The following is a 27,646-nucleotide window of genomic DNA, read 5'->3' as shown; positions in this document are numbered from 1 at the left end:
TTGATCGCCTTTCTTACGGCATTGTTAGAGGAAAACAGCTGGTCTTAGAGCCAGCAAGAACCCTGCTATCAGAAAGGGCAAGAAAGCACACAGCCGCAGGGCCTGCCTAGCACAGAAGGATGGGAGAACTGGGCCCCTGAGGCAGCCCATTTACAGCGACCATCTCCACTGATCACTTACCTACAGAGAACTAGGCTGGCTTCTGCCCACGACCTAACTCACTTCCATACGCATGCCCAGTTCTGGCACAGAATTAGAGCTCTCCAGAACGTGTACAGATTGGATCATCTGCTCCAGAGCTTGTGAACTCCAGTGTCCCCAAGCCCAGGCAGGTAGGGGAATGAGCGGAACAGCCAGGAGGGGGGTTACAGGAAACTGGCAAACACATGTCTGGTCTGTGCGGACTACTTGACTGAGCTCCAGTAGACTGTTGCAATGCACATGTGCAGACCCAGGGCTGCCGACCGTTCACTTCGTGAGGAAACCCTGGGATACAGACACCTCTGAATCCTCCTGCTGCTTAAATGTGGGCAACTAATTCAGTAAAGAAAAGTGCACCTGACGCAGTGAGGACCAAATAAAACCTATTTACAAGCTCTATCTGACTTGTAGGTCTCCACTGGTAACTTCTAAAATTAAATTTCCCTATTTGCAGGAAACAGTAGCCGGGAAACATTAAATGGTCTCCCTGAGATAGCTCAGGTGGGCGTAGCCGGCAACCCTTTCTTTGGATACATACATATAGAGACGTACGTGTGTGTGTCTATGTACGTGCTTATACACACATACATATTATATATTCACAAATTAAATAGGAATGATTTTGGATTACCTGTTGTCATGAAATGTTCTGCTTATTTCCCTGTGTTCTTATTATACATTGGTAGTTGACTGCAATGAACAGATATTCACAAACCCAAACCAAAATGACACAATAGCTCCCCTCCCCACACCCAAACCCAAACCCCAACTAGAACAAAAACCAGGAAAGAAAGCAGCTCTTTACTTACGGTAAATGACAAAAAAGAAGAAAACAAAGTCCCCTCGTCATATCTGGATAATTTTGCCAGCACTCCTTCCAGGATTGTAACAAACTAGTAAAAGAGCAAAAAGGAAAAAGAATGATTACTTCAAACGACGATTGTTCACAAGAAAGAGCAACATTTCCCAACCGCTTAGAGACCAGCAATGAGCCCTCGATCATTTTTAAGTTCTATTATTTGGTTCCCGTCTTTGGGGAAAGGCATAGACTGCCTTTACATAGAAATATCTGACTTATTCGGCTTTCTCTTCATTATTATGTGATTGCAAATATAGAGTGTTACAGAAGTGCAAAGTGACAAAATATTATTGAGTTGCGTATAGCATGCGATATTATTAAATGCACTTTTCAAAATCCAAAACTGTGCAAAGCAGTTTTTACGTTACATATTAGCACTACATTTAATCCAATCTATTTTTATTTGTATTTTATCAGTAATTTGGGGGAAACAGAAGTTTAGCACTGGCAAATATAAATGTCTTCCCATTCAGCATTACTTAGTTAAAATTCTATAATTCATGAGGGTGACTGAAATAGCTTTATCTGACTTTTATGTTTTATTATGACTCTCACTGCATGTGAAACTAGCGGAAAGGGGGTTTTCATGATGGCAGAATTCCTTATTACCGTTTAACTTTCTGTTCTTAAAAACCTAACTTTGTCGGGGCTGAAAAACAAAACAAGTATTTCCTGCATAACCTAGAGCAACATTTAGGGACAAATTCTTATTAAGGTAACATATGCCACTTCATCAATTCATCTTCACACGCTCGCAATCATCAGAAAAATCATTCGGAGCTGTGGCTGGGTGACGTACGATCTTGTTTCCTGAGAAATGCAAGTGCCCAGCGCAACTTTTTAACGTGTCATATTTTAATGGAAATGCAGACATAACAGAGCAATGTTCACAATGAAACATTTCACCTGAAGCTGAAGGTTACCTTTGCAACCAAGAGTGTTATCATTTCTTTAACAGTTTCTTCAATTAGTTCATCTATTTTTGAATGGTATTGATGCTAAAGAACACAGAAAGACAAATATTAGCATGTTTGGGAGGTGATGGCATTGCATCTGTAGGTCATTTTTAGACAACGCAATTTATAAGTAAAACCTGGCCATGGGACCCAGTTTATTTCCATGGTCCCAGAAGCAGCTGTAAGATCCTGATTCCAGGTCTTTGATGGAGAAAGATCGGAAGCTCTTAAAACAATTACCAGGCGCACTGTTCCTCACCCAAAGCTTTTGCTGGCTTTGATATGTGTAGACACACACACATGTACAAATAGCATGCATGGATGGCTTAAGGGCTGGTCTGGCAGTGTGCTGATCGGGGTCTTACAAAGCAAGATACCACAATGATTTAATAGAGAGGCTGAAAATGATCTTTGGCAAACTGCTGGGTGATGTGACTTAGGGAGCCACAAATTCCAAAGGGAATTTCACCAAGACACTGACTGATTTTGCAAAAACTGTTCTCAAACCATCGGGTCCTTTGGGTTACTGCCTCAGAGCTCCCGGGTTCTACCTCCAAGTGTTGACTCAGTGTGAGGGCAAAGAGTCTCTTTATGAACCCTTGTGGCAGCTCCTTAGTTTCTTCATTTGTGGAGAAGCAGACCCAGGTTTAGAGCCTCTCCTGAGACGGCTGCTAAGTTTTTCAATTTCTCAAACTGCCGCTGTCACTTAAACTTAAATAGTAATGCAAAAACCGACCCCACACCAACAAAAATCTGCTATAAATGCCAGGAAAAAAGGAAAAGCGATTTCAACAAGAGATGCTGTATGCCAGCTCCTTGATATTTATTAGATCATTTTAGTATCCATTTGAATTATTCCATATTTCCATGATAAAAAATAACAAGGCAAACATTGATATTTGGAAAGGAAAATGCACTTACCCACTCTTTAGCAAACTTTCAGAAGGATGATTAATTAGGAATAGAAAAGAAAAAGGAACAGTGCAAATAAAAATTAGGACAAAAGGACACATGAGAAAAATAAAAATTAAACAAACCATCCAAAAAGTTATGAAAACATACAGAAATAATAAGCCATAGTAATGTGGTTTGATATTCTGATAACTGGCAGTCAGAATTATTGAAAGCGACCAAAGGGATGTGAATTAGGTTAATTCACTTAAAGTCATAGGTGAATTTTGATTATGATTGGAAGACCTAGGTAAAGTTCCAGGGCAAAGTTGGGAAGTCATGATGTCTAAGAAAATATAGCTCAGTTTCCTCATCTGTAAAAACAAAAAACAAAAAACAGGTAATACTACTACTACCCCAGACCAGTGAGAAGGGGGGAAGCCAGTACAAATTACTGATTTTGGAAAGGGAATGAGGCAAACCCTGTATGAAGATATTTAGCAGGTCCGTTCAATTATTATTATTATCATTATACTATTGTTATTATTATTATTTAAAAAACCAGGGCTAAGTCCTTTCCTGCCGGTCTTGCTCTCAGACTCATAAATCTATTTTGAAGATGAAATTGAGGGTCTACATGTGAAAACATTTTGTCAACTATAATTGCAATTCAAATATTATTATCTGTTCAAGGTCATAATGGAGAAGATAAGGGTAGGGAGAGATGAGTCATCTCATTTTAGTTTTTCCTTTTAGTTGATTAGAGGAAAATAATAAAGTGAATGGCCCATGTTGTGTAGTCCTGATAAATCAGGACCCATGTTGGTTCTACTGCTAGCTTTGTGAAATGATTTACCAGTCAGAGCAATAAACCTCAAGGTAAATGCAAAAACTATCTGCAGAATTCTGTGCTAGAAACACAAAGAAAGATGTCAGAGCAAAAGAATTTCAGGAGTATTGATGGGGCTCCAAATTCATTTTTAGGTCTTGAGATAAGATCCAGAATCATATGCTTACTTTCCCTCCTCATGAGACTGCCTCACTCCGCTAGATTTTCTTTGGAATTGCTAGAAATGATCCACCTATATTAAATTAACTACAAGGTTTAACTAACTCCGAAAAGCTAGTTGCAGGCAAAATAATATGAAATATGAAATGAGGAGCTTCTAACCAAGCGAAGAACATCATTGAGAAAAGAAACAATCTCTCAAAACACTTGGCTGAAATGGCAAACAAAGCCAAGAGCAATCATTCTGCACCAGGAAAGACTGAGGCTCTTGGTCTGAAGAGTTAACAATGTCATTCTTTCTCCAAAGACAAACAGGCTTTCTCTTCAGAAGTGGGGGAACCTCAAACCTTTTCATTCTCTAAGGAATCCACACTAAAGTATAGGGAGACATGGTGGTTTATGGGCACCCCTTCCTATCTTCAATATTCCCATGCCAAATATGGTCCCCACTCATCTCCAGGTAGTCCCACTGTCTCTCCCTTTCTCTCCAGGTGAATATTATGATCTCCACTCCTCTCCACTTTTCTTAATTTCTACTTATGAAAAAAAAGTGTTTGCTAGGACTGTTCTGTCTCTTACTTCTAGAGGAAACTTGAGCATGTCCATCTCTATTGGTCTATTTCCTTACCTCCTCAATGGGGCTAGAATTTTCCCTGTTGTGAATGTAGAAATCATATTCACCTAACAAAGTCATGAAACCACGCATGGAAACATGGTTTAGAGACTCAGAAGTGCTATCTGGCAGGATTACTCCCACAATTACTAATTGATTAGCATGGTGGTTACATTTGTGTATACATTTCTCTAAACTCATGTAAAATATATACAATTTATTGTATGTAAACTATAATTTGAATTAAATAAAACCTACTTTGGGATATGTAGTAGGGCAGGGGAATATCTACCCTGCTTATCACGTGGCAAAGGGGTACGTATCAAAGCAGTCCCCATTCCTATTCAAGTAATTACAAAATACATGAACTCCTTTTACCAGATTCTCCTGAGACTTATTTGATTGACTTGCTTTTCTGGAGAAACAGTAAGTACTTTGCCTTCACTCTGCTCTTTCTTGGGAGATACATTGCTCCATGCAGATGGGAAGCTCCACGAAGGGATACAAATACTACTGGGGCATCTTTTAATTACCATCCCCCTAACTAAACTATCTTGTCACAAAATTTCTTGCAGTCAGATGAACTATCCAATTCTATCTGCATCCTAATATGGGTACAAAAAAGGGATCCTTCCTGTTTTTGCATTTTCCAGTCCTCTCTGTTGGCCTTCTTAGATTGACTTGACCCTAATAATAACAACAATATTCCTAAGTTACATTCTGGGGCACTAGATCATGACGATGATGATGGCAAGGGAACTACTAATCTTCAATGGTGTGGAAAGTTTGGAGAGTTTACTTTTGCTTCTGATGAGCTAAGTTGCAGCAAATTCACAATCACTTCGTGAAAATTATTCCACTTGACTTCCTGTGCTGCACATTTTGCCTTGTCATGGAACAGATTGTGTGTATGTTGTCTTTCTGTTAAGACCATCTGACCTTGGAAATGAGATGAAAACACACTAGACCAAGTGAGAAACTATTTAATACACAATTTCCTCTCTATTGGTGCTTCACAAATTTTAATGAAAAAATAAATATTTAAGATGGAAAAGTATGGTTAACAAATGTTTCAACAGCTGCCTTTAAATGAGACTTTATCCCAGTGATGAAATTCGGAAAGTGATCTTAAAATTGGAGAATATTGTATCACCTGGTCGGTATCTAGTTCAAAATACCTTAAGGGAGTTGGAATCCAGGTGGAAGCAGGTATTGGTAACTAGATCTGTAATATGAGTTTACTACCCAATATTCACAAAATGAAAACTACATTAAATCACTGGACTTCTCTCCTCTCAATATCATGATGTTTCCAGCCATCCTTGGCCAATCTCACTTTAATAATTCAGCTTTACTTCGGAGATGAATATCCCCATTCTACAAAGTGAGAAAAATTGAGAGACCATTTGCATGAGACTTCCTGATAAAGTTCTAGTCAAGGTCACAGCCACAGAGCAAGGTCCTTCAAGGAAGTATATATTTACAGACAATGATGTCTAGCTTCATTCTCACTGTTCAGTCACTTGGCATTCTAAGGTCAGAAAAGGCCTCATTTCTCACAAGCTGGTCACTTAAGTGTCTCTGTTTCAGTTACATTAAGGAGAAATGGCATAGCAGGTCTCTCTAGCATGGCTTGGGAAACTGACAGGCTTCGGATAAGAATCATAGACTAGAATACAGTATTGGATGGGCCCTTAACAAAGATCATTTAGCCTGGACGTCTGTGCACTAGTTCTGGAAAACTGGGAAACATTTATGAGTCTCAGTTATTGTTTTCATTAAAAAAAAAAAAAAGGGCTTCCCTGGTGGCGCAGTGGTTGAGAATCTGCCTGCCGATGCGGGGGACACGGGTTCGAGCCCTGGTCTGGGAGGATCCCACATGCCGCGGAGCAGCTACGCCCGTGAGCCACAATTACTGAGCCTGCGCGTCTGGAGCCTGTGCTCCGCAACAAGAGAGGCCGCTACAGTGAGAGGCCCGCGCACCGTGATGAAGAGTGGCCCCCACTTGCCGCAACTAGAGAAAGCCCTTGCACAGAAACGAAGACCCAACACAGCCATAAATGAATGAATAAATAAATAAATGAATACAAAAAAAAAAAAAAAACAACAAAACACCTTGAATCATTTAGGGGTAAATACATGAAGTCTTTTCTATTATATCAAATAGAACAATGTCCAGAAAGAAGTAGTTTAGCCTCAAAAATGTTACTATTTGGGAATATCCAAGACAACATTCTAATCTTACATCCAGAAATTAGGAAGCTTTATCCCCAATTTTGACAAGCTGCATACCTCTCAAAGGTTGTGTGTTACATGCTATTATCTCTCATTTGACAAACGACAGCAAGGTTATGAGAGTAAGTGACTTGCTCAAGGTCACATAGTTTGGTAGCTAAGGGGTAGAGTCCATATGATGTAGTTATTAAGCCACTGGACAAGTTAGTCTAGAAAACCAAGACTTCAAGGTTAAGCCAAGGGCATTCTACTCTAGCACAGAAGTGATCAGTGGTAAAGACAAGAGACAGGGTCCACTGTGACAAAATCAACTTGTTATTTCTTAGTATATATCTCCAACCAGGGTCTATAGTTTGGCCTGACAAGGCCCTGAAATTGTATAGTGAAATTGTACGAAAGTATATATACATACATTTTTTTTTCTGGGAAATGGCCTCATACATTTCATCAGATTTTCAGTAGGGTTTCTGACAACCCCCCCTCTCCACTCCTCCACCCAACTCCTATTACTCTCCCCAAACTCCAGTTCAAAAAGAAAAGATCAGAGTGACTAAACTTGTTTGAAAAGACTGTTTAGCCATCTGTCCAGGTATGTAGGAGTTCTATAATTGCGGGCACCATTGAGTCAATCTGAAGAGGGACTGTAAAAGTTGCCAAGGGGGAAGGGAGGCCAATCCCTGTGTAACAACCCTTCCCTACCCTGAATGGTGTCATCCTTGTGAAACTCAGTGAAAATGGACATCTCAAGCAGCTGTGAGGAGAAACAGATAAATTGGACTCCATAAAACTTTAAAAAACTTTTATGCTTTAAAGAATACTACCAAGAAGGTGAAAAACAAAACCTAACCCACAGAAGGCAAGAAAATAGGTGCAAATCATATATATGATAATGGTCTAGTATCCAAAATATATAAAGAACTCTTATAGCTAAACAACAAAGGACAATCCAATTTTAAAAATGAGCAAGAGGGCTTCCCTGGTGGCGCAGTGGTTGCGAGTCCGCCTGCCAATGCAGGGCACACGGGTTCGAGCCCTGGTCTGGGAAGATCCCACATGCCGCGGAGCAACTAGGCCCGTGAGCCACAATTACTGAGCCTGCGCATCTGGAGCCTGTGCTCCGCAACGAGACCACGACAGTGAGAGGCCCGCGCACCGCGATGAAGAGTGGCCCCCGCTTGCCACAACTGGAGAAAGCCCTCGCACAGAAACGAAGACCCAACACAGCCAAAAATAAAATAAATAAATAAATAATTAAAAAAAAAAAAAAAAAAAAAAATGAGCAAGAGATTTGAATGAACAGACATTTGTTCAAAGATATACAAGTGGTCAATAAACCCATGAAAAGATGGCCAATATCACTGCAAATCAAAACCATAATGAGATACCATTTTACACACACTAGGATGGTGATACCAAAAAAGATAGATAATAAGAAGCTTTGGCTAAGTTGTGGAGAAATAGGATTTCTCACACATTGCTGATGGGAACGTAGAATGGTGCAGCCACTTTGCAAAAATTTTGGCTGTTCCTCAAAAGTTGAACACAGAGTTACCATATGACCCAATAATTTCACTCTTAGGTGTATTGCACTCTTAGGTATATATCCAATTGCACTCTTAGGTCCACATGAACACTTGTACAGGAATGTTCAAGGCAGCTTTACTCATAGTAGCTAAAAAGTAGAAGAAACTCCAATGTCCATCAACTGATGAAGTGATAAACAAAATGTAGTATATCCATGTAATAGAATACTAGTTAGCTATAAGAAGGAAGTACTAATGCATGCAACAACATGGATGAATCTTGAAAACATTATGCCATGTGAAGGAAACCAGACACCAAAGGCTACGCATGAGATTCCATTGATATGAAACGCTTAGCATAGGCAAATCCTTAGGGACAGCTAGAAGAGTGGTGGTTACCTAGGGCTAGGGAGGGAGGGTTGGGGACTTATTATTAATGGGTCTGAGTTTCTTTTCAGGGTGATGAAAATGTCCTACAACCGACTGTGGTGATGGTTGCACAACTTTGTGAATATACTAAAAATGACTGAACCATACTTTTTAAAAGGGTGAATTTTATGGTATGTAAATTATATCTCAGTTTTTAAAAAGGAAGCTCAAAGGGAGAAAAATTTAAAAGGGATGGGACCCTGAAAAGTCTGAATTCAAAGGGATTTTACTGAACTTTAGAGATCACTAAAAACAGGGTTTTTACAGTGGGCTCTGTGAAGCCTACGAGATTGTTCCGAGTCCCCCAGAGAAGTGTCGGGGGGGTGTGGGTGCCTGGGGGGCAGTGTGAAGAGGAATATGGTAGCTTGGGCTCTGGGCCCCCTCTTCCTTGAATTCCTGCCCCCCATTTCATCCAGAACAGCTCTAATTTTATTCACTTCGTATGCTGGCCTTCCTGGTAAGGTTTGAAGAATGGAGTCTATAGCTAAAAACAGCCTGAATGAAACTAGAATAGTGCTATCATTTTACAGATGAGGAAACTGAGGTTTGCAGAGGCCGAGTGACTTGATCAGGTCCAGTCTGCAGCACAGCCAGGGCAAGAGACCCAGGGTCTGGACACCCAACCCAAGCCTTCCTCAGGAGGCTGTCCTTGGTACCTCGGCTCTTCCCCTTAACTCTTTTTGGATACTGAGGCTCCGGGCCAGTGGTTCTCAAAAGGTGGTCTTCAGACCAGCCAGGACCATCAGCATCACTGGGGAATTTGTCAGAAGTGCAAATTCTTGGACCACACCCCAGACCTATCAGAAACTCGCGGGGTGAGACCCAACAATCTGGGTTTTAAGAAGCTCTCTGGATATAAGTCTGACAGACCCTGAAATTTGAGCACTACTGCTCTAGATCATTCTCATGCAGCAAATGGAGCCAGGAAAGAGAACCATTGGCACCTTGCGTTTGACCCCAGGGCTTAGAGAACATAGCCCCTGGGGCAAGGTACCGAACAAGAAAATTCGTCAGGAGAAGCAGCTGACAGGGGTGGTTGGGGAAGCTGATTTGGAGGTGGAAGAAGGTTAGAGATGACCTTGCCAGGAAGAGAATACCACCAGCCCACATTTAAAAATGGAAGGTGCCGAAAGAGAAAATAAATAACGAATAAGGAGCAAATATAATTTAGTAAAAATTCTGAGCATATAAGGCTGGTATCGTAAGATCTGATTTAGGAGCAATTTATGCCAATTGGCAACAACATGAGAGTTGCCAGAAATGTTTCTGAATTAATTCTAAATTGGTATATGAATATCTAGCTGGCTTAAGGCCATCGGAGAAAAATGATCATGATAGTCTTTAATCAAGCCCAAGTTGCTGTTTCTTTCTCCTTTACATTTTAAATACCACTTGGGAATTGGAAACTTAGCAAAGGACTAAACTTTTGGTCAGGGAAGATTCACAATCAACTCAATCAAAGGAAAATGGAAAGCCTGTGATTTCTTGGAAATTCAAAGCCTGCTGGCTGGGGACTGAGTAGCAGGGTGAGCTAATATTATACATCCTGGAAGTTGCATGATGCTAGGAAGAGCCCTCTCCTGCTGTCCAGATGTTCAAAGTGATAAAATGCACTTCCAGTGTGAAAATGACTTGCATTCTGGCAAACAGATCCGTTGGAGATGCCAGCCTAATAAATAAGGTCATCAAACTTCATCTGACTTAAGGGAACTTTACGGTCACCCCAAGCCCAGCCAAGAATCACTTCCAAGTGACTGGCATAGTCATTAGCACATGTCTTAGAAATTTACTTAACAAATAGATACCAAACATTCATCTGTGGCTTAATCCACAAATGTTAGAGTATATTTCTGAAGCTAGCAGACTAGTGTAGATGGAAGGAATTTGTGAAGTTTTCTTCTACATGATCAATGGAGGGGGGGGGCGGAAATCTGTAATTTTTTTTTTTTTTTACCTCTTGGCCCATTTCCATGCTGCAAAGTTTTGTTGATTGAGCTTTGGCATCAACCATAACATTAAACATGGTGCATATTGACTGTGGGACTCGAAAATCTGTTGATCGACTGGTTTTTTGCAGCTTAACTTCAAATGCAATCCTGGTTCTATTAAAACAAAGTAGGAAAAGACCAATTCAGCATCCAGATGGCGGCAGGTGGAGAAGACATTTTCCGAGAGGTCAGTGAAAAAGAAAATTGCAGGCTGTAATCAGTTTCAATCGACAATGACTTCACATGTGTTCTTTTTAAAATGACTTTCCCAGCTAAGGAAGGCCTATTCACAGAGACAGCCATGTAAACCCTTCCTTTCTCTGCAGTACATGGAACACCTGTAGCTTGGCGTATTTCTGTCTATAGTTTACATGCTAGGGAGAACCCTAATTGCACGAGAATGAATGAATGAACAAAAACCCAATTATAGCATTATAGCATATATAAGTTCTCTCATACTGGCAACCAACTACCTTGAATCACTTCATTAAGAAAAACAGCAAAACCCCTCCCCCAAAAACAGCTTCTCATCTTCAAAAACTTCATGGGGGGAAATATCTTAAATTACACTTATTGTTTTGTTTGGTTTCTTTTTTCCTTTCTGGTTTTGAAAGAGAGTGACGTAAAAAAAAAAAAATCCAATAAGCTTATTATATTGCTTTAAAGACTAAAAAAATAAGATGGCTACCTTTGGGGAGGAGAGCGAAATTAGGAGGAGTGGTCCCGGGGGGCTTCCACTATGTTTGTCTGTTTGTCTGTTTTTGCGATGTCAATGTATTATTTTGTAATCAGAATATGGTATTTTTATAAGTAAAAATATCATAATATACTTACCATTTCAAGAATTGCACAACGGTGGAAACGTAAGATGACATAATTTTGACACAGGCCAAATTATGATCCCATCAACGTGCTAACCGCACACAGGAAAACCCTAGTCCGACATGGCCAGCTGGTAATACAGGGGTAAGATTTAATCCTTGATATCAGCATTGTAAAGGGGACCAGCTAGATTTTGAAAGGTTTCAGAGAAGTGGGTCACGTCATGACATGTCTTTAAAGAAAAGCACCTGGTTAGTAAGTGGTTTTATTAAAGCTCCTTCCGACCAGTGCATCTTTTCAGCATTGTTCACAGTCAGGTTCTGGAGATCATGCAGCCACCAGGAAAGCATTGCTTTAAGAGGTATTTGTAGCAGTTTTCTAACAGTGCATAGGGAGGACCACACAGCTAGTTAGCTCAGGAAATGATGCCAGCTTGCTAACACACCCTGGGTGCAGGCAGTGAAGCCAAGTATAATTTCTAAGGTTGGAAGCCCAGTTCTTAAGAAAAAAACTTCAAAAAAAAAAAACCTCTTAAAACACTCCTATATATTATATGATCATGTTAAAGATAAATGATCTTGGCTCCCAAAGGCTCGGTGCACTGAAGAAGCTTTCTAATCATGATGATCATTTTAAGCTACGTTGAAAATACATCACTTTCTGGTTTTGTGAAAAGGGGGCCTGATGGGGACTGACTTGGACAGGTCCCTGTGCTGATCTTCTGAGGTTTGTGTGCCAGTTCCGGCCCAATTTGAGAAATGGAAATGCTAAATCACTCCCTTACAATGAAGTAATCGTCTTCTGTTTTCACAGGAGAGCTGTTCATAGCCCTTGGAGTGTGCGGCTGTGAAAAGAGGAAGCTGAATGCAAGATTAATATGACTGACAGGGCTCCATGGGAAGGAAAAGCCAAGAATGGAGAGGTCACTTAACCCACTGACTCTCTGAGGGCAGTTAGGGTGCCTTATTTTGTGCGGAGCACAGGACCTGACACGGACTAGACCAGCGGCACCATCAAGTCCATCAGATGACTGACGTCAATTGCTGAGAAACTTGGAAATGAGTATTTACATCCATGCAATAATGTCCTTGCCCTTCTAGAACAAGGCCCTTTTATTCTGTCCCAAAGAGGAAAGCAAATGTTCCAGGCTCTACTAATGTTGATTCTATGTCTTACAACACCCAAGGACTTCTTCACATTTTACCTTCTGAATCTCGAGGTTTGGGGATGACATTTGCCCCTATGTTTGCCCTGATCTGCTTTTGTCTGGGGCCTCAACTGAAAGGGACATGGGGGTATTTATGTGTCCAGTGCCAGGTGTACATGTGCAGCTGACCAACTTCTGTTCACAAAAGGTTACTTAAGAGCCACTATGTGCCAGGCATGAGGCGGGGACCCGGGGAGGGTGAGGAGTTCAAAATGAACAAGATACACTCCCTGCCTTTTAGTAGCTCACACTCTTGGAGGTGGCTGATCCATAAAGACACGTGGTAAGGGGAATTCCCTGGTGGTCCAGTGGTTAGGACTCCGAGCTTTCACTGCCGAGGGCACGGTGGGTTCGATCCCTGGTCAGGGAGCTAAGCTCCTGCACACCAAGGCATGTGGTAAGGGAGAAAACAGTCACTATCTACCTTTCACATCCCTATGTCTTCCCTTTTCTTCCCAGCATGTCTTTATTTCTTACTCCCTTCTCAGAAGTCTGCCTTTTCAGAGAAGGGTATACATGTCTTTCTGTATGATTGCGTACACAGATCAGAAGCTAGTAAGGGTCCTTTCTACTGCGTTGTAGCCGCTAGTACAGATGAAGGGAGAACTTTTCACCACAGGGAAACTGCCCTGTAAGAAGTTTTTGGTGGGATGGTTTGGCCATAGGGAAAGGCTTGCTTTTCCTAAAATTGATACAGACCATGTAGGAAATGGTGGAATTCAAAACCCTAAGGAAAGATTTTGACCTTTGGTTTGAGAAATAGGCCTGCCTTTGCTTCTAAAACTGGGAAGAAAAGAGCAAAACACAGAATCTGAATCACCAGGATTTTAAGCTTCCAGAAGTGCCATCGGACACCTGCCCAGATTCCCCACAGCATGTGGCTCCTTTACCAATTCCTGCCGAGATGCTCCCCTACCGGGGGCTGTGCAGGTCTTCTGCCCTTTTGGTTTCCAGTTTTGATGCTATTCCTTCTCTTTTCTTCTTCCAAGATACAAAATAATGAACTCAGTTCACTCTCAGCCAAACCCAGCCCCCGTCACACACAACTGATCCATCAACTAAACTACACAACATCTGGAGATCCAGAGTCGTCTGTGCTGCTTGGGGGATTTCGGGTGTTTTTGAATGAGGAAAAATAATGGAACCGTTATGAACTGGAAAGAGAACTTGGATGTGTGTCTGGGGATAGACAGGGTGATGATAATGATGTCAAATCAGACGGATTTCATTTCTGTCTCTGATATTCAGAAATAGACACTCCATGAGGGAAGGGATGCGATCTCCCACCCTTCCTGGTGTGCCAAGAACTTAGCACTGTGCCTGGCATACAGGAGAAGCCCAAACAATTTTTGTTGAGTGGATGTGTACTGTCCTCATTTTCTTCTTCTTTGTCAGGAAAGTCTACTTAGAAAGGTCAAATGCAGCATTCCCACCTCAATCCTATATGCCATGGTGATAACCCAGGCAATGTGCAGGAAATCAAAATGCACGTTTAATGTGTCATGCCCCTTTGTTTCTATCTAGTTAGATTTTAGGCAAGACAACTCATGGTTGGCAAATGGTACATGCTCAGTTCATATATACAGAGTGAATGATGTTGTGGAGGTCCTGCCCACATTGCTGAAAAGTCAAGAGATGCCTGCTACCTGTACTGAATACGCTGGCTCTAGAATTGTAGGTGCTTCTCTTTCTTCCAGCCAGCTATCCACCCATGCATACACTCAGATATTTAACAAATATGTATTAACTAAATATTCTGTGCCAGACACTTATGGGTATTGGGGATACAGAGACAAGAAGGACCCTTTCCTCATGGAGCTAAATGAAAAAACTGGCAGCCATATTCTGTGCCATCTTTTGTTGGGTCTGGGACAGAGGTGGGGAAGGTGAATAGAAGCTACAGTGAGGTGGTCACCACTCCAGCTGACTTTGACAAACAATCACCTTCTCCAAAACACTCCAAATTACAGCCAACTGTAAGAGTGGGAGCCCTCACCTCTCCCCGAGTCAGTGCCCAGCGGGGAAGGGGTGCAGAAACCTGTCCAGCCACCTATGCTCACCTTTTGACACAAGATTCAATCATGTCACTTGCCATCAGCTTTAGCCGTTGTTCCAGGTGTTTTCCAAACTCTTCTTCAGGCCAGTGCAAGTCCCGAATGAAGGTCTGAAGGGCATCAAGTTTCCAGAACAGATCTTCTGAAGTGCCTGATCCGTTACTGGCAGGATAAAAATTTGAAAACAAGAGTCACCCACTGGCCTAGGGTTCTGGAAAAGCTGACACAAGAACAGTTGGGGGCTAGAAGGCTTAAGGCAAACAGTGGCTTCAACATACAAAACGACGCATGTTGGCGGTGGAGGTGGGGGCGATCTCCACCGGCAGATTTTGAGTTTTACCATACGTGACTTCGTGGGCTTTGTTCGGCCAATCATTCCAGACCAGTGATAAGTCTGAGGAAGGTGCTACCCCGTAACTAGAACAAGGTATGGTAAAAATCAGCCTTCTTCTAATAACCACATTAACACATGTGATGATTCAGATGAAGGCCACGAACCAGAGGGAGAAGTAGGTCTCAACAGATAATAACTACATGGCAACATGCAGTTATTAGAATTCAGGGCTTCATGCATTTCCCCGGCTGCCCTCCAGAGCGGAGACCTCTTGGATACTGCACAAGACTTTCATTTGTAAAAGGACAGTGCTAACAAAGTGGTGAGCGAGGACCCGCTTTCTCTCTTGAAGAGCTGGAAGGAAATTGGGGTGACTCACGTCAAGCCGAGTCCACCTGGATACCTTGAATCCAAGATTCTCGTTCAGTTTGGTTATCAGTCCAATTTGCACAGACCAGCCCGTTGCATAGGCAGCCCCAGGACAAGGTGGGTTGTGGGGGGGAGGTGAGTGGACAAGGGATCTTTGCAAAGCTTTAGGGCTCAAAACCTGAGCTCTTGTACCGTTGCACCATCTTACCCAGTCCTCTGTACAGATGGAGAAACTGGTCTTGATTCCTCTCTGTACAATGACGTCTAAGAAACGTTTACCTGCCTGGGGCATCGACGGAAAGCCCGCGTACAGGAAATGCTCCACCTCTCACCCTCTTGCCCTTCCCTGGCTGGCTTTCTCTTTTGTAAGAATCCCATCGGCAGCTCTGTGGGGTGGCCACCTCCCACCCCCTTCCTCGCATACCACTAATGCTAACACGGCAATTTATAAAACGTCCAACATACCATGCATTACCACTTGTTCTGACATCGTCTATAGAAACAGATGAGAGTGGGTGTTTCTATTGTGACAGATGCCAGCTGCATTGAATTAATGCTTCAGAGAGAGAAATATAGCTAGTGCATAAAGGCATACACAGCTACTGCGGGGGGATGGGGGTAGGAGAAGACTCCCAACATGCCAGGAGGGAGCCCACGGCCTGGACCAACAGGGTAACGCTTTCAAGGACAGACCAGTCTGAGGTCAGTACGTAGATGTATCTGACACGAAGGAGCAGGTAACATGGAAACACGTCCTTAAAATGAAAGGTGGCAGAGGAGGAAACTGAAAATATGAAAAGATATAGAATCAGGCATTTCCTGGTTGGGTGATTGAGAATCTACGCCTTCTTTTCAGATACGGTCGTAGGCACTGTTCAAAAGTGGGGGAATGCACTGTTTCTCCGAAAAAGTTCAGCCTTCCCCCCTATCCCATCCTATGCTTGGGAAAAGAAACCCCAACTTTGCCTAGTCGAAACCCCGTTTTGGAACTGCATGCTTGTATGTTTTAAATCATTAAGTACATATGAATGCAATAATTGGTATTTATTACAACAACATTTTGACACCCATCTGGTTTCAGAGTTTCAAAAAATTCTTCTAGGGTTTTTTTTTTTCTTTTTCTTTGAAGAGCTTATTATTAAGTTTTGACATGAGGAAAAGAATATTTTCTTTTTATTTTTAAGATAAACTGTTAATGTTAAGGCAATAGCACCAAGATTATTTTGATTGCTGAGCAGTTACCAAAATGTGTTCCCACTCATGCCTTAATTAATTGAATGGAGACCATTATCTGCTTTATTACAATGTCTTGATTCATATCTTTTCAAAAACAATGTCACAGAGCATGCACAGAAGGAGGTAAGAGAAGCTTTTGGATATTTATTTTTTAATTTTCAACAGATACTACCTAATCTAACTTTTCATACAGTCATCTTAGCATGAATATGATTTATGGGGTTGTTTTAGAAGTTTTTTTTCCAGATACAAATTTTGGAGGTTTTTATTTGTCTTTAAAAGAAAATCAGACTGACCAGATGATTTCATTGTGAACTTGTGAGCAAATACGGGTTTTTAAAAATATTAGGTAGCTTTGGAGGAGCCCAGTAGAGCAGTCATTTTAAAGTTCTGTTCTCTACCTGGATTACTGCAGAAATAAAAACGTGGAGGGCCATCTTGACAAATGTGATTTTGAGATTTCAAAACATCACTGCCAGTTTCAGACCATTTTTTATTCCTTTGATAATAACACTTCCCTTTGAAAATGTGCCAATTTATTCTTTCAAGAAAAAGCTTATCTGGCCTATAATTAGCTGTGGTCTAAGAAAAGGATCAAAGGAGGGTATAGAATTGCTAAACCTTCTTTCACGTATTAAATCATGCATGTGGTTCTAATTTAATTTCCCTGAGGTAGGATTTCGGGGTGCTGGATCTTCTACTTGAGAAGGAAAGAAGGAGAGAGGATTCATTTCCTAAGCTAGAAGAAATGGCTTCTCAACCTTCACCCTCCAAACTGTTGGCTTTAAAGGGGTGACCTGACCTCCAAGGAAAACAAACCCCATGCATTGCTGGCATTTGTATGGATGAGTGTAGAGAGTGGCCCTACACTGAGACCACAGATGATACGGCTACCCCCAAATTTAACTGCAGTGCATCCTCAAACTTAGACATCTTCTTGCTACCTAGATCTCGATGCTCCAAATTGTATTATGACCTTGGAATGTACCTTTACATAACATTTATGTTATTAAGGCTTGATCCATTCAGAAATTTTCATTTAGCCCTGAACATACTGTTACTATATCCTGCCATTTGCTGACACCAGAAATACGCTTTATGGTTTAAACAGTCTCTAGGAATCTTTTATTTAAAAAAAAAAAAAAAGCCCAAACCAGCTTCTAGGTAGGTGTGCTTTCCTCTTTGATTTGGATCAAGCCAGAAATGACCGGCTGGCCCAGCAAAGAGGTTTCCTGGACTATTTTTGGATGATTAACTCCTAAAGTCATGTCACCTGCATTAAAATAAAAAATATATATATATGGGAAGGAGCCTTTTGCAAAGGAATTCAGGAAGTGAACCATAGTCCTCAAACGTTCAGTGGGCGTAAGACAAATTGTTAGTGCTGTATATATAGCAAACGTCTTACAAACACGCTGCATGCCAGAAATAAACAATATTGTCTCTGTATGATCAGCAAAATATGTCTAATTATCCATCTCCATCTCCGTTATATAGGATGTATAGAAATAAACAATACATATCCATGCCAAGATCACTTAAATTTAAATTAGATCTAATGTGAACTGAATACACACTCAGCATCATATATAGCAGCCATCCATGACGGTGCCGAAAAAGTAGGCATTTGTGGGATGCCTAGAGGGATGTTAACTGGTAGATTTGGTACTTTGGGAAGGTTCACATTGGGTAGGTTCACATTGGGTAGATTACTGGTTAAACTCCTGTGGAAGAAACAGACAGAAAGAAAAAAATACCATCACAGTGACAATGCAGATGTGGCAGAAGCACACAACAGTTGTAAATAAATTGGCTAAGTCCACAGCAAGACGACAACGAAAACTTAAGCGACACATTTCAGAAAGCAGCTTACGGATGGGGAGCTGTGGTGTGGCTCAGTGTTCAGAGAGAAATGATAAAAGTTAATGGAAGAAAATTAACCACAGAGCGACTGAAAAGCGTGGACACTCATGGACGCCTGTATACAATGATCATGTTATTTCAATGCCTTTGTGAGGGGCCTTCAGTTTCCAGATCCATTGCCGCAAGGGTCTAGGCCTTGTCTCATACAAAGAACTTGAAGTTCATGGAATTCTTGGCGTCGCTGTGGCTAGGGCTGCAGTGAAGTAGCTGGGACTAATAGAAAGGGTGGAACACTTTAATTTTTCCTTTTATTTACAAATTATTTTTGATGGAGGCGCATTTCTTAAGTCAGAGAGTAGATACGAGGTGTAGCAGGAAATTTACCCAATTGAACGTATACATAATGGTAATGGACAGAAATGGAATTCTTTCCAACTGCTACTTCCGAAGACAGGTGTATGTGCAATGGTGCATCAGAGTTGATGGCGAAGATGAAGGAATTGTATCAAAAGAGAATGAATAGCTTTGCATAATTTTATAGAACACTTAAAGAAAATGGAAACATCCCCTCCCGAACTAAGTCCAATTAAAGTGGAGAAAGGTTTACACTCAAAAAAAGGAAAAGAAAAGAATCCCAACTTCAGCTCGTATAGTGAATTCTTTGACCACAAGTGGATTTAAAATGTGGCCTTCTGTTACAAGTAATTACCCTTGAAAGTGAGATAGAGACTGTGAGAAGGGCTGATTGGGGCTTCTGGGGGGTGATGGTGATGTTCTGTTTCTTGATCTGTGGGATTGTTACATGGATGTGTTCAGCTTGTGAATATTAATCAAGTTTTGTATTTTCTGTAAAAAGTTAAAATTAAGTAAAACGGTTAAAAATTGTGACCTCGTATCAGGTTTTGTTTTTTGAACAAAGATCGATCAACTGATGTGATGAAAGAGAGATGGATGGCTTTATGGGTAAAGAGAGAAAATAAAGCAAAACAAAAACCTCAGAGAGCATCACCCACATCTCTTTGGAGGGACTGTGTCATATACTGCTCAACCAGCTGGCACCTCGTGCTTCTGTAGTGGCATTTCAAGGGTGTTCCATCCAGCCAAAGTCACTGGCACAGTGGAGCCCAGCCTAACTCTGCATCTGAGAGGAGCCTTCCTGTTTAAGTGGAGTTGACAGCATTTTGGCAAAGAAGTTGAGGTTTGCTTTTTGGATCTTGCAGAAGAAGAGCAAGTTTTGCCAAAGCAGCTCTGCCCCGGGCAAGCTGTATTTGACTAACACAGCTCTTGCAAAGGCTGGAGCTGCCTCTGGGCTTGCTCAGGGGGCCAAATCTCCTGATACACCCGAAATTTTGGACTCTAGAGATAGTCTGGACACCTGCCTCTCTCTAGAAATGAGCTACCCTTTCATGATGGGAATATAGCCCCGGCTGGTGGATGGAAAAACCTAGAATGCAAAATTGCCAACCTGGCATTCTCTTCCTTAAGGGAAACAGGTGTCTCACAGGTTCATCCTTTACACTTCACAGTTGGGGAAAGCCAATTACACTTCTCTACTTGGGAGGAAAGGGTGCTCTCGTGGGAACACTCAAGAGAAGATTAGCTAAAGCTGACTATTAAGTGGAAGGGAAAATGGAACTTTTCCTTCCACGTTTCTCTGTTTAACTGGGGAATCTGCCTTTGAATTCAGTCCCTGGTGGTTCTCAGTCTTAAACACTGCTATGGAACAAAACCGTTGGCGATTTCCACTGAGACATGTGTAAGCCTATATAAGCAAATGTGATCATTAAATGATACACACACTGAATATTGATCAAGGAATTAGGAGATCTTTCGAGATGGCAGCCTGGAAAGTTAAAACGTCAATTCTGAGTGAATTAAAAGTAGCTAGGAATGAATAACATACAAATGTATGCAAAAGCAACTTTAAACATATTAGCGGTTGGTGGGCACACAAATTAGAAATGAGCTTCGTTTTGAACATGAAAATTTTAAAAAATACTTATATTAATCAAAACATATTGTATTTGTAAAATATGACGTTTTGGCTGGACGGCTGCACTGCACTCATAGAAACATTTCCTTCCTGTGACATAGTATCGTGATCTACTTTTAAAAGGCTGAAGAAACATGCTTGATATTTCTGCTCTTAGCAAAATAATACAGTGTATTACTAATGTTATTAATAATTCATTTGGCTATTAATAACTTATATTAATAACCAGAGAGACAATTCCAAGCATTATATGTAAAAAGGGGGAATTTTCCTGTAGCACTCCTGGAGCTGCTGATGGATATAACAAATTATTATTTTAGAGGGTCCTTTAGCAACTGCCTAAAAACAAGTCCAGCATGCTTATCTGTGAAAATCATAACTGGATATCTCTGGATAGTGTAAGAAGTGTAAATTGCAATCCTAACAACGGATACATGTTAAAAATTAGGCTCATTCATTCTGGGGACTGCTGAAAAAGGGTAGCTCCCATTCGTATCAAAGGACCCATCCCTGGAGCACTGGATTAAAAAATTCTCATCTGCTCTCTCTCTGTCACATGGATGAAAGGTACAAATGTGTGCATGTCTCATCATTTCTACGGATGGCAGAGTCATTCCTTCCAGGATTAATTCTAATAAGGTTGGGTCTCTGTGCAGGGAGGATATGGTTGGGTCTTTTCTCAAAGTCTTCTGCTTCGGATTTATGGATAGGGTTAGATTTAAGATACAGAATGCCTTCCACTTCATGAGCCTTTTGTTGCATGAATATATGTGGTACATCTTGTCTTCTCTTGGTGCTCTGAACACTAAAACCTCTTTCCTGGCTTACTCTTAGGTCTAATCCCTACTTAGGGGCATGGGGCACTCTTTGATATCTTTCTAGAGTTTAGAGGGGTGTTTCTCAAGCTTTTACTTCCTACCACCACCAGATCCCCCAACTGCTTTCCCCATGAAAGTTTAATACCACCAATATACTGTATATCTGCTTATGTACTGTATATAGACCTGTGCTTTATACATATACACAACAAGAGGAAGATTTCTTTTGTTGCACACCCTCCTCCACTGGCCCTCCCCAAGAACCAATTTCCACCATCTTTGGGAGCTGTAAATCCCCTGTTCAGAATGTGTGACCTAGCGAACAAAGTTCTAAACTTCACGGGATTTTAGAACCTCCCACTATCTCTCCAACCTTACAGCTTGTCTCCTTTATAATCCATGCTGGCCCAAACCAAACATTCACTGTTTCTACTACCTACCCTACTTTCCCCCCAATTTTACTTTTGCTCATGTTCTTTCCCAACATCCCTACCCCTTCTGAAACACTCTCCAAGCTATTTCCTTTATGACTCCTCAGTGGAGGTTCATTCCCTCCTACCTATGCTCTCATAACTCTTCCTTATGTTCCTTGTACATTGGTAAATATTTAAAGTCATTTTTCTTGTGTGCATGTTGCGCAGACCCAACCAGATTGAAATCCCCGATCAGGGGAATGTATCTTTCTTTTGCTTCCTTCTCCCCATAGTTTTCCTGTGGTACTCTTACAATTTCCAGCCTGTATGGGTTTCTTAATAATTGTCAGCTAATCAATAAATATTTATTGAACACCTGTCCCAGGCCTTGTTCTAGGTGTTAGGGAGGCAGTGCTGATTAAATGTATATATGAAGTGAATACGGAAAATCACATTTCCTAGGATGTTAGTATTGGAAAGTCTTGGGTATTCAAAGTTCCTGTTTTACAAAGGAGGATATTGAGGCTCAGGAAGGTCATCTGACTTGCCCAAGGTCACTCAGCATATTACTGGCAGAGTTTAGAATCCTGACTCCTTGTCTAATACTTGTCTATTTCATACCAGGCCACCCACGTATTGCTAAGGTATCCTTGGTCTGACATTTTATTATCATTAAGATATTGACAGCTTTGACAATCTGGGAAAAGACATTGTTTCGAAAATACTTTTCACATGTCTGTCTCAGGCAGAGGGAGATAAAGTGCACTTTGAGAAATGAGAAACCCAAGGTTTTCAGTGTGCGTATATCAAGAAACAGTGTTTAGTTCTATAATTCAGAATCATCCTGACCTGAAATGGGCAACAGTGAAGCGTAGATTCCTTGTGCCTGGAAGTGTTTAAGTAGAGACTAAGAGACAACCTGTCAAGGAAAGAGTAGTGCAGAGGGGTTTCTAGACTTGGCAAGCTTTGGATTAGACGCTTTCTAAGTTTTCTTCCACACAGAAGGTCAGGATGACTAGATGAGCAACAAACCAACTCTAAAGAGCTGGCAGAAGTGTGGTCCGTCTGTTAGGTAGGACCAAAAGCTCATATGCAGGGCTGCTGGGAGGGTTCTGAACAACCTGCCCAGCTGCGGGTGGTGGCGCTATGACGTGTCCTCATGGACCCCCGGAGAAGGCCATGGGGTCCAGCCTGGGCTTGCCCTCGAGAGGCTATCTTCAGCTGTGGTTAGAAGCTATGGGATGACATTTTCCACCAATGCCTAGAGATTCAAATCATGACCATCATGATCTGGCTCAATGGAAACAGAGATGCAGCTTCCCTTTTCTCTCCTCAGAGATGGAAGGCCACCCTTCTAGAGAAATAAGCAATAAGGACTCAGACATTTTACCCTTTCTATCAAATAACTTCCGTTGTATCAAACCCAAATGATGATGATATCTCTATTTTCTTTCATAGGACCATATTTTGAAATAAGAAAATCTGAACAATAAAGAATATTTAAAATCTGCTTTTAGCTACTTCGATATATTGGTAGCATTTCCTTGTCAGAGTTCTGTTTTTCTTTAACATTTGAAATATTTTGTTAACTCTTGAACAACACGGGGCTTAGGGGCACTGACCCCTGCACAGTTAAAAATTCACATATAACTTTATATTTAGCCCTTGTATCTGTGGTTCCTCCTTATCTTCAGTTCCGTACCTGTGGATTCAACCAATCTCTGACCATGTAGGACTGTCATTATTTACTACTGAAAAAAAATCCACATATAAGTGGACCTGTGCCATTCAAATCAGTGTTGGTCAAGGGTCAACTGTACTAGTTTTTCTTGAAGTTAGCTTTGCAATGCATTTCTCAGTCATTTTACCTATAATCAGGTACCTATAATCATGACTTTTGAAAAGTAGAAGAACAGAACTATTAAAGTGTAAGAATTGTTTGAGAGAAGGGTTGTTGGGGGCACGTGTGTGTGTGTGCATGTGTGTACACTGTGGGATCATGTGTCAAAATTAGAGAAGATTGAGCAAACAATCTATTTATCTAAGTCAGCTTCTTATTTTTGAGTGAACTTGGTGAAAAATATCCCCAAAAGATCATTATTTACTTGGAAAAAAAAAAAAAAGAACCTCTGCTTCTTTATCAACCCTCTATCTAGTGCTTAGATAGAAGCTCATACTTTCTCTTAGCATAGTAAGAAGTAGAGAGATTTATTCCTTCCTATCACATAAGTGTGTTCCCAATTTTTTCATACTCTTCATTTTGTGCTGGCCATTCTGCATATCTGTCCCATGGCATCCACATTCTGTTTTCAAATCAGCTAATAAAATGTAGGTGATTTCAAACAATTTTAATTTAGCTTATGTTTTAGTTGTCATTTTCCAATACCTCCACCTGCTCCGAAAAGCACGTACTATTTAGTGTGAATTAAACAAACCACAGTCATATTCACGAGCCTACAGCACAGTTTTGTACAGCCAAAAGCTACTTAAGAAACAAAACACATCCCTATAAAATATTCTCAGGTTGTTAGTCACGAAAGATCAATCCTTTGCTAATTTTCCGATCTTTAAATTACTGATCCGAGAGTTCATACTTTATTTTTTTTTCACTCCTTAAAAAAACCCTGAGAAAACATTCCCAGACTAAGACTTCCAATTGTGAAAATGATTTCAAGTCTACCTTTACTTCTGACTGATCAAGTATACGTTATGGTTCAGAAGGCATAGCAGTCATTAGCTTGGTTTCTAAAGAATTTAGCAGGTTATAAAATGACTTCAGTGACATTATCACAGAGCTTCATGACAATTCTCAGACACTGAGTAGAGACATCTTTAAGAATTAGTTTTACAGATGAGTAGACAGTTAGAGAGGTTTAAGCCCTTGCCTTCTGGCTAGTAACTGCAGAACAAGGGCCCTATCTCTAGGGCTCCTTAAGAAACAGGGAAGGAGACCCATCATTTCCTCCTGCGTGTGTTGGGGGTAGTAGCCTCCACACGTAAACCCAAGTAAGTAAATGCTACTTCAAGCCCATTGCTACTTGCAAAATGTGACTATTACTCATTTTAACCTTTTCCTTTTTCACAACTGTTCTGCACAGGACAACTGCCTTGATTCGAGTGAGCATTTTAAAAAAATACAATCACTCATTCATGCTTTATCATCAAGGGTCCTGGCTCTATTCTCATGAGCTGAAAGTCAGCAGGGCCATATTAAGAGACTGTTATAAACCTGAGAATTACAAGCTAAAATTTAGATATCTTGATACTTGCAAATGAAGAGCTACTGCCTATTAACCTGCTCAGTAGGGCAAGTCAAGAAACTTCTCTTGTGGCTCAGATGTGGAGAGGGGGATAGACTGAAAAAGCTATTTTGCTTTGATTTCTTTATGAGTCAGAATTTTATTAAGTGTAATAGTAGAAGGAGGGTCTCGATTCAGAAAACTGCTTAAAGACAGGGCACAAGTTAAGGCTTCCAAATTGAGAAAAGGCTTTTGAATATTTGTTCTGGAAGTGCCTGGCAGTGTGCTGTGCACACCCCCCTTTGCTCCATGCTGGTTGCCACATTCCACAGATGTAAAGGACCAGAAAGAACAAAATGCTTTTCCTACAAGAAAAAGGGAATCTAACAGAGCAAAGCTACTATCAGGCTTTATTGGAACTTTTCGAACCATACCAGAAAATTCTCTCCGCCTAGGAGTTCTCCACTTCTCCAGAAAGGGGAGTCTGAGACTGACCCTCTGGCAGCCTTGAGTGACAGCCCTCCTCCTTGCTGGGGAATGGAGGTGGCACCAGATCTGCCACACATTTCAGATAGGATCTATTCGCCAAGCAATTATGGAAATTGCCAAATTCACGACCTATAGGATTTCCTGTAATTGGTCCTACAGGATAGATATCCCATTAAAAAAAAAAAGTAGTGTGGTCAAATACATTTAGGAAACTCTGGATTAAGCACAGTCAAACAAGTTTCTGTATGACTATATTCTCCGAGTTTTGAAATATGCTGGTGTACTTTGAGGCTCTCCAGGAGACAAGGGCGTGGGGTAGATGAGCAGGGTACATAGAGCTTCCTAAATATATCTGGCCACAGAGTCCTTTTCTTGAGGAGAGTCTCAAAAGCCTAGACCAGGAAATGACAAACTCTGGCCCACAGGCCAGCTTCCTGTTTTTGTAAATAAAGTTTTAGGGGAACACAGCCACGCTTGTTCATTTACCTATTGTCTATTGCGGCTTTTGTGCTACACAGTAGAGTTGAGACTTGACAGAGATCATGTGGCTTGAAAAGTCTCAATATTTACTATCTGACCTTTTACAGAAAAAGTTTGCTGACCCCTTGCCTAGACCCCTATGGAACACACTTTGGGAAACATCAATACCTAGGGATAAAACCACTGGAGTAAGATACACAGTACAAATATCACAGCCAGGTTTATATTCCGTATTGCTTATTTATCTTGTGCAATAAACCAAAGATTCCATTTCATAAAACATTTCTCAATCTCTTCCCCCCTCCCCTCCTTGGACAAAGAGGCTATGAGCATGATAGTTGAGAGTATGGTGTTTGCTCTCCATCCATGTGAACAATGAAAACCGTAAGACACCATTAATCCATTTCTGTATGACTCTCCAGCCATTTGCACCCAAACTCCGATGGTATCAAAAGAGGTTTCCTTACTTGACTGGTTCCCATGACTCCCGCTCAAAGCCCCTGTGAATGGATTGTGCAATTGAGGACTCCATCAAATCCACATATCTAACCACAAGTGGGGCAAACAGGTCTTGCAGGTGTTTGTGAAATTTTCCATTGCACAAATTATCTAGAACAGATAAGCAAAAGCTCGGTAAGAATCCACAGTTGCTCCATCAGCATACAACGTACACACAGAGAGGACTGTCTTCTACATTAAATATACCGCTTCTAAAAAAAAGCCAGAAGGAAGAAGGAGGAGGAAGAGGAAGAGGAGGAGAAGGAGAAGAAAAGAAAAAAGTACATGAGTGGCATCATGCTTCAATCTGCGTGGAAGGAAAATGGAATTCAAAAACCTTTTACCCATTTGTGTCACTCTTCTAAAAAGGGAAAAAAATAATGCCCCCTTGAACAAGAAAAGCAACAATTGATACTTTTTTCCTTTTTTTTTAGGTTTTCTTTGCACCTGCTCCCTTTCTTCCCCTTACGTTACCAGGAAGAAAGAACATTCTGTATCCCTCTCTTCTGTCATCACTCTCCCTGGGGAGGAAGGTCTATTTTACGGCTATGTGTTGCTGTAAGATACTTGGAAATGCTTGGGGTGTTACTTAGCAAGAAATTGTTTTTCATCTAGGAAGCATCTTTTGATAAAAATTCAAAATGTGTAGAGGTCAATTTAGCTTGTTCAAGAGCAAATAAAACCCATAGGCACGGGCACCACTTTCTCACTGCTCTTGGGTTCTTCTGCCTAGTCAACAGAGGGCTTCCCTGCAACAGGACGCTTGTTGGAAGAAAGGGAATTTCATCAGCTTTAAGTTTTTTTGTTTTTTTTTTAAGTAATCATAAAACTATGAAGAGCTGTGTCCAACCTGTAGTCTGCCTGGGATAAAGATGTTTCAGCAATCTGTTATCTGCACACTACTTAGGAAAGTCAGACGGTCAAAGAGGATACATACAATCGGTCCGGAGAAAATCATTCAGCAGCTGAAACAGTGGAAAACTGTCCCACGTGTCTGGGGGCTGCACCTCTAGCGCTGCATCCATGTCCACTGCAAAGAGTGACAGGAACGTCTCGGCGTGTTCCACCATCAAGTCTGACCACCACGCAAAGGCCTTTGAAATGTGGCAGAGAAACAACAGAAAAGA

At 41.1% G+C, this 27,646-nt stretch overlaps 1 protein-coding gene across 4 annotated transcripts in view; it reads right to left on the bottom strand.

Moving 5' to 3' along the window:
• Positions 1–27,646, bottom strand: part of CADPS (calcium dependent secretion activator) — a 483,330-nt gene that overhangs the window by 68,870 nt on the left and 386,814 nt on the right. For all 4 annotated transcript variants that reach the window (XM_068557631.1, XM_068557633.1, XM_068557634.1 and 1 more), the window contains 6 exons: positions 27,457–27,613; positions 26,489–26,630; positions 14,794–14,949; positions 10,671–10,818; positions 1,984–2,058; positions 1,011–1,094 (listed from right to left, as the gene is read on the bottom strand). In XM_068557631.1, coding sequence (XP_068413732.1) covers positions 1,011–1,094; positions 1,984–2,058; positions 10,671–10,818; positions 14,794–14,949; positions 26,489–26,630; positions 27,457–27,613 — 762 coding nt within the window. The remainder of the gene's footprint in view (positions 1–1,010; positions 1,095–1,983; positions 2,059–10,670; positions 10,819–14,793; positions 14,950–26,488; positions 26,631–27,456; positions 27,614–27,646) is intronic.

Source organism: Eschrichtius robustus, chromosome 12 (assembly GCF_028021215.1).
Source record: "Eschrichtius robustus isolate mEscRob2 chromosome 12, mEscRob2.pri, whole genome shotgun sequence".
NCBI lineage: Eukaryota > Metazoa > Chordata > Mammalia > Artiodactyla > Eschrichtiidae > Eschrichtius > Eschrichtius robustus.
The sequence above is the reverse complement of the archived record's forward strand: the minus strand, read 5'-3'. Positions and strand labels throughout refer to the sequence as shown.